General features: G+C 36.9%; 1 protein-coding gene across 3 annotated transcripts in view; it reads right to left on the reverse strand.

Annotated features, from left to right (window-relative positions):
- Positions 1–7,500, reverse strand: part of MGMT (O-6-methylguanine-DNA methyltransferase) — a 303,940-nt gene that overhangs the window by 103,098 nt on the left and 193,342 nt on the right. For 2 of the 3 annotated variants that reach the window (XM_061635654.1, XM_061635655.1), the window contains exon 4: positions 4,902–5,063. The exons of the other annotated variant lie outside the window; for it this stretch is intronic. In XM_061635654.1, coding sequence (XP_061491638.1) covers positions 4,902–5,063 — 162 coding nt within the window. The remainder of the gene's footprint in view (positions 1–4,901; positions 5,064–7,500) is intronic. 3 annotated transcript variants of the gene reach the window in all.

Consider the following 7,500-nt stretch of genomic DNA (forward strand, 5'->3'; position numbering starts at 1 on the left):
CACACAAAACTTTCCAATTACACAGGTGATTACTTTCTGATGATGTCACAACCACGCATTAACTCTCCTCAATATATAGTTGAAACAACACACAAAAATCCACCATGGTAATGATGTTTCACAGCCATTAAGTTTTAATTGATTTTACAAAGCGGGGGGAAAAGCATAGTTATGCTTAAAAGCTGAAAAGGCAGCTCTAGCCTGTTCTCTTCCAACTTCTTCCTTCCCAGCATCTTCCTATACTAAAATATACTAGGCATGCACAGAAGCAGAAATTACAGAGGGATGGTACAATACACCTTCCATCTAAAGTCCTCTGGTATTATTTGCTTATAGTTAATTTAGACTACAGCATTGAGGACATGTTGTTTAAAACTAGTTTGTTACCTGCAAGATTAAGGTTTAGTTTGCACTACTTTCTTGCCATGTACTGATCTTGATCTAAATGCAAATTTCAAATACATCTTACCTGCAAGGCAGAACTGAGAAACCTAGATGCTTTAGCACACCCAAGAATAATCCATACACAAAAACAAAGAAAATATGATGGCAGCCAACTTAGAAATGGCTAGTACATGGAAAGAAGAGCACTTTGATATAACACTGCAATGGCTGCCATGAGTCAAAACAGAAAAGACAATGCATCAAATTAATCTTCAGTAATAACAGGGATGTCTTCTCACTTGGTTCCTTTCCACATAAATTTACTAGGAAACAGCATCCTCCATAACAGACTCCTAAAATACCTGTGTATCAAACACCTAACAATAGTAGTGTTTTGTTATCCTTGTGTTACTTTCTCTTTCACAGCTACAATTAGAAGTCAGTACCTTGTCTGGTCTTGGTAGCCAAGCCAAACTCTGTGGTTTCCAGGACCCTGCCTCTCACTTTATCCCTGAAATGCTGAGAAATCCCTCTTCCCCCTCTCTAGGAAGGAGAATAGGGCAGTGGTGGGAAATCTGCAGCCCAATGGATGCATGTAGTCATCAGCCTATTTTTTTGAGGCTTGAGGGAGGCTGGAGGAAGGAGGAGGATGGCAGGTTAGGAAATGAGAGGAAATCAGAAATACATGAAATCATAGAAACAGGATGGGAAAAGGGTCTCTGCAAGTGATCAAGTCAGACCTCTAGTTTTAATTTAGTAACTCAAATCAAAATTGTTGCTTGCGTTTTTAAAGGGAAAAAAACTGCATAAAAAAAAGACTCCAACCCCATATTTGCTGTTCTGTTCATAGAACGCTGAGTAATCTGACAGGCCCAGTGAATGCTCCTGCCAACAGCTAAAATATATAAAACTGCAACCAGGATTTCATCTTTTTGGTTCTTCTAAGTAAAATCTCCCTCCTCCTTCCCTCTCTCACACAGAGGGTGTGTGTGTGTGTGTGTGTGTTTTAACAGTCTTCCAAATCATGTTGGATGGCAGCTCTATGCTACACATGTTGAACCAGACTTTTCAGGGTTGTTATATACTCATTCATTGTTAAATAAATAATGCTATTGGCTGTGGAACTAATCTGCAGTATGTGTTACTTTTAGTTCCTTTACCATGAACGAGTGTGATCGTTTGTGATCTCAAGGGACTTTAGCCAAGAATCTAACTCCATAATGCTGCCAATATATGGCAAGGTCTGTTCTATCTCCTAGCAAATGCATTTAGAAAAAAAACAGGCACTGAGACAGAGATGCCAGAGTATTTTCTCAAACAAAAATGAAGTGAATTTTTTTCCCTTGTGGTATATATATATATACACACACAAGTATTTAAAAAGCATTAACGAAGACCAGAATAAGCTAACATTTAAAACTGACGAACTCAAGCTACATGTGGCAAATATCTGGGAAACCCTTAAAACCACAATGTTAAAATTATCTACAGAGGATGGCATAACTGAGAACATTTTTACTGTGCAAGTCACACTAAATGAATCTTTATAATATTTGAAAATAGTAATGGGTTACTTGGCCTAACAACATTTGAAATATGGAATTAATTTTATTTCAGATGAATAAAATGCTGCCTGCGAGCTCCATATGTATATATGAAAGGGGTGGAGGACCAAAGTTTGGCAACAAGAGTGCCAGGATAGCGCAAACAAAATCTCTGTTGATTAGTCTTTAAATCTGATGTTGTTGCAATGTTACTTCTGATGGGATTATCTCTGCTACCATGAAGATTTGAACTTCAGATGAACTTTTAATTAACCCACAAATGGTAACATGCAATTCTTACACACAACACATTTTTAAACAAAACAAAACCTACTTTTCTGTCCTGCACCCTCCCATCCAAATATTTTGCAAAACAGCAAACAGATTATCTATACTTCTTAGTGGTACATTTTGGTCTTTTCTCACAAGATTCCCTATTCTTGTCAATATTACAGGAGCCAAGCTAATGAGGAATAGGATAAGGTACAATACTAGTCTATACCTTTCATTCGGTAGTACTACATCACAGCTGGAAGCTAGTAGAGGTTATCCAGTGAACTTTAGGGCAGAAAAATTGTCTCGGCAGATATGGAGCTATTGCAGAAAATAGCAGCTTCATGTCTAGTTAGCCTTTTTCCTAATAACACCTAAGAAAACCAACCACATGAGTTTCCCTGCTCCTGCAAGGAGCAGATGATGGAACAGATGGGGAGAAAAACAGGTAGACAGAAAGTTTTCATAGAGAGACCCCCCCACTGGGTCTGTCTACATCAGTACTGCCTACAGTAGCTCTCCAGCATTTCTATCAGTGATCTTTCCCAGTCCTACCTCAAGATGTTAGGGATGGAACCTACAGCTTCTGCATGGAAAACAGGCAAGCTAGAGCCCTTCAAGCAATTTTCAAGTAATTTTCAAAAACGTTGTACTTACTGCAACTTCTAGCTCTGAGCTTAAGATTCCATACTGATATAATTCCAGGCAACATTCAGTTTTCAAGTCCTTGCAAAGTGGACACAGGAATCAGAAATGTCTGTGATGTCAATGTGAAAATATGGACACAGGGCCAGTGTTACTATGCTGCCTTCAAGGACTGTCCAGGAACAGCCAAATTCATCTCCTAGGCTGCTAACTGGAACTGTGCTTCAATATCACAGTTCACCAGTGCTTAATCACTATGCTTGCTTCTGGTTTGTTTCCAGGCATGACTTGAAGTGTATGACTTGAGACCAGAGTACCAGAAAGATCACCTGCCTCCCTGTCTCACAATGCATTAAGATTTTCTTTGGGTGCAAAATTGGCTTTTCACGGGTTTTTTTAAAAAAGGTTTTCTTTATAATGTAGTTATAATGACTCATTTATGGATTGTATTGTTATTTTTAAACTTCCCTGGGGAAAAACGTTTTGAACGGTGGGGTATAAATATTATAACAAACATTCTAAGAGAGCAAATCTCCTCAGAGAGAGGCTCACCTGGCACCTACATGAATGTCCTTTCAGTGCAAAGCAAAATATGATTTAATGCTCCCAGACTTTTACATGTTATTTTAATATAAATTGTACACTGAATATTTTTAAAAATATTCAGTATCTTTCCAAATTTATATTCATATTTTTAGGTTCTGCCACTTAATGGTGGCTGGTTTTTATCTTGTGAGGGTTTTTTTAAAGCTCTTATGTGGTAAATGGTCTCTGTGTTGGCAATTGTTTTAGTTTTTCATGCTGGTTTTGGATTTTAGAGTTGGATCTGATTATACGGATCTGATTTTTAATCTTGTTTTATATGTAATTAATTGTATGTCACTTAGAGAATTTGTTACACGGTGACTAATAAATGTTAATAAATAAATAAGTTACATTTATACATTGTACACCCTCACATATTCAATATATAGTAGTCACTGTAGTGGGAAATAACAGAATGGGCAAAATGCAAGAGGTGTTTTGAAACTAGAGGTTCAGGATAGGATAGGCTTAAGGTATGTAGCATGCTCAAGCAGACACACACTATTCTCCTGCACTACTGTCTGTGCCATATAGGAAGAGCTCTGTACAGTGGACCTGTAGCCTCTCCTACCTGTGCCCATGACTAACAGCAACATAGTATATAATGTTATGGACATACCAAAAGTACAGCTTGCAAGACAGGTGGCGTTCTACAAGAATTTGCCTATTGCATGCTTATGATTGCAAACAGCTTACTAAAAAGGAGGTCTCATTAAAAAAATCAAAATGAACATGCTACATGCCAATATTGTTATGTTTATTTTTGTTATTAAGTTTTCAGCAAGTTGCTATATATGAGGCTAATTCCAGTTCTTTTCTTCTAGCTATCTGCTGGATATGGAAGAGCTAATTTGAACCAAGAAATTGATAATTCAGGTCCATTTCATAAATTACAAATTAGGTCTGGTTTTTAAACTGTGGAATTTGTGTCCACCCAAACCAAATATGTATCTGTAACTGGTCATGTGAATTGGCTGTACTAAAATACCTCTGCTCACTGATTCAAACAACCATTTCATCAAACTCATTTGGATGGATTAGAAGAACAAGCCAATTTTTGATTGTGTGCTGACCCTGCATTTCCTTATACAATTCAGGAAACAGAATCCCTAAATGGATCCCTAAATTTATTACATTGTCCATTTCTAATTTCCTTTTCTTCTGCTTATGAAGAATTTGCAGTATTACAATCGTACAGTGGAAAATATTGTTGCTTTTCATGTCCCCCTCTCTGTTCGATCATTCTCTATGTTAAAAAGAGCAAAACTAAATAAGGTTCTTTTATCATCCTAGGTGAGGCTCTGATGTGAAAATTCTATCGTCCTAGACCTTCTTAGTACCGCATAAGGACAGGAGCATCAACCCTTCAGGCCCATTTTCATCTCTCTAGAGTCAGCTCTGATACCTTTCTTCCCCTTCCAAAGAGAGTCTTGAGCACCCTGGGGACGGCAAGCAAAACAAGCAGCTCACCTGGCTGTCAAACACACTTTTCGATCCACTGTACTGGAACTCTCGTCATCTCCCCTTCTGTACCGCTCCGCTGGGGCCAAGGCAATTTTGTGGCCTAAGTCCAGCAGTCCTCTCTCCCCTCTGCCATGGCTGTTTGAAAACATTCTTTCAGGACGTCTATGGCTGTTACAGTAAAGTAATACAAGAGACTGTGGTCTAATATTTGACTTTTATTTTATCCTGCTTGGTTTGAAGCATATCTTTCACAGAAACACAATATTCAATAACCCAGTAAGTTGTTTTTAGTGTTGTGTGTCTACATGCTCATACATATGTGCACACATCTCCCTCTCCCTAGTAGTTTTGAGTATTCTGTAACCCATTCTTATAAGTTATTGCTTTATACATTACATTTGTACATTATAATAAAGAAATTTTGTTTTATTTTTGTTAAATCAACTTTCTTCTCCCACATCTACAACCGTGTAGTAAGCTGATAACAAGGAAGGTTCTATATTTATCTCTCTCTCTCTGTATTCATTTTGCTGAATTCAAATTCCCATTATCCTGACCACCTTTTAACTTGAACTTTTATAATGATCTCTGAAACCTTATCCCACCTATTAACCCTTGTGTAACACTTGGGGTGATTTTTTTAAAATCCTTTTTTTAAAAATCGGAAGTGTAACAGTGAAAAATAAAGCAGCTTGTATTCTAAACCATCTGATCCATAATAAATCATTACTCAAAAAACTGTAGGTCCCCTTCAAATGTATTTCTACTGTCCCAGAACCCAAACTTGGGATGCCAAAATAATACAAAACACTTTTAACTAAATTAACAAATAGATAAAGAGTGGAATGAAATAAAATGTGGGGAATTTTCTAATTCATCTTGCTCTGTCAGCTACTCCAAATAACCAGAGACTCCATACACCCTGTCAATCCCCAAAGACATGGTTGAAGCCTTGCTAGGTATCTTAAAACCTATCTGAATTTTCAGTGATCTGTAACTGGTCACATTCAGAACTTCCATTTTTCCCAGATCAGCCTCTTGGCAACCATCACTGTCCAAGGAAACCAAGATGCTTGATTCTTGCTTATCTGAAGGATACAGCCATAAGTACAGGGGTGGAACCTGGGGTCATCTTCAAACTGAGGAGCAAGTATATATAAACCAAAATCTCTTTCCAGAATGGTGCTATCACACTACAACTCCAGCACATATGGTATAAACCTGATGCAGCAGCACTACAATCACCAGAAATTGTCTGAGGTAGTCAGGTATAAGGTGTTGTAACAGCTTTTGCAAATACTTTGGAATTTTATTTCTGTTGAAGAATGTTAAATTTATTTTGGGCAAGAAATCATTGTGATGTTTCTGTTTATTCCTCTTTTTAAAAAACTGGAGAAAAATGATATAAAAGTGCAAGGCAAATTCATGTATACATTGGCTACAAAGCTGCACCCAGAATTGTCTATATTTTATATACAAATGTAGATCATACACACACAGGTGTGTGTGTGTGTCCTTAACACATAGAGTTATACAGAGAGACACTGATGTAAAAATTCAAATAAAAAAGTGGCCTGGATGTTGGGGATTTGTATTCAGCAACAGGAATTATCTGTTCTTTTTAGTTCTTTATAATCTTATTGTAATTTTGTAATTACAATAGAAGTGAGCACCATAACAGACAAAAACTGAAATGTAAATAGTATTTTGACATTTCACACAAGTATTAAAACACTTAAAAGGGGGAAAAGAGGCCATTAAACATGATGCTTTATCTCAAGGGTAGCCAACCTTTTAGGATCTAGGGACTATCTGACATAGTTTCAAGGGCTGCATGCACATGCTGTCCTGAGTCAAGCCCTAGGGGATACTGTGGCCAAGTAAACTTTGCAAACAAGCTTTCCAGGCACTTCAGAGAAAATAAGATGGGTATGCAGAAGCAAAATTGGTTAAAATCTGTCTAGAAACACTTCAGAAAGCTTTTAAAAAGGGCAGATAAGCGTAACAGAACAAAAACATTCCAGAAGATCTTAGAAACAATGCAATCAGCAAATAAATATTTGTCAAATATGTGTGAATTTACTTCAGAGCAGCCAATGAACCACATATAACTGGGTAGACATTAAATCAATGCCTTGTTACCAACCTTAAATAAAATGTATTATATATTTATCAATTACATGCAGAAAGACAACCTTCAATAATATTGTTTAAAAAAGGGAAGGGAATTCATTTAAATGACCAATACTAATGATATCCATCAGAAGGCACACAAGTCTCAAGTGCATTAAGCCCATTCAGCTTCCTAACCACATGCCATTCTGTATTTACAAGCAATTCTACCGCATAAAAAATCATGCTATTTCATATATATCACTATCACTGTAGTCTTCTAAAACTATACAAAGAGCTGTTTAGTTCTCATATTTTTCCAGGGGGAATTACCATTAACAAGACATTGTATAATAAAGATACCAATATGCCTTACTTAAGACTTAATGCCCATGTGAAGAAATAAGACAGAGAGGTAGCCCCCAACCAACTCTCAGTAAACTCATTTCATTAATAAAGTATATTGACACAGACTGTGTTCACATGATATAGT

Source organism: Rhineura floridana, chromosome 7, assembly GCF_030035675.1.
Source record: "Rhineura floridana isolate rRhiFlo1 chromosome 7, rRhiFlo1.hap2, whole genome shotgun sequence".
Taxonomy (NCBI): domain Eukaryota; kingdom Metazoa; phylum Chordata; class Lepidosauria; order Squamata; family Rhineuridae; genus Rhineura; species Rhineura floridana.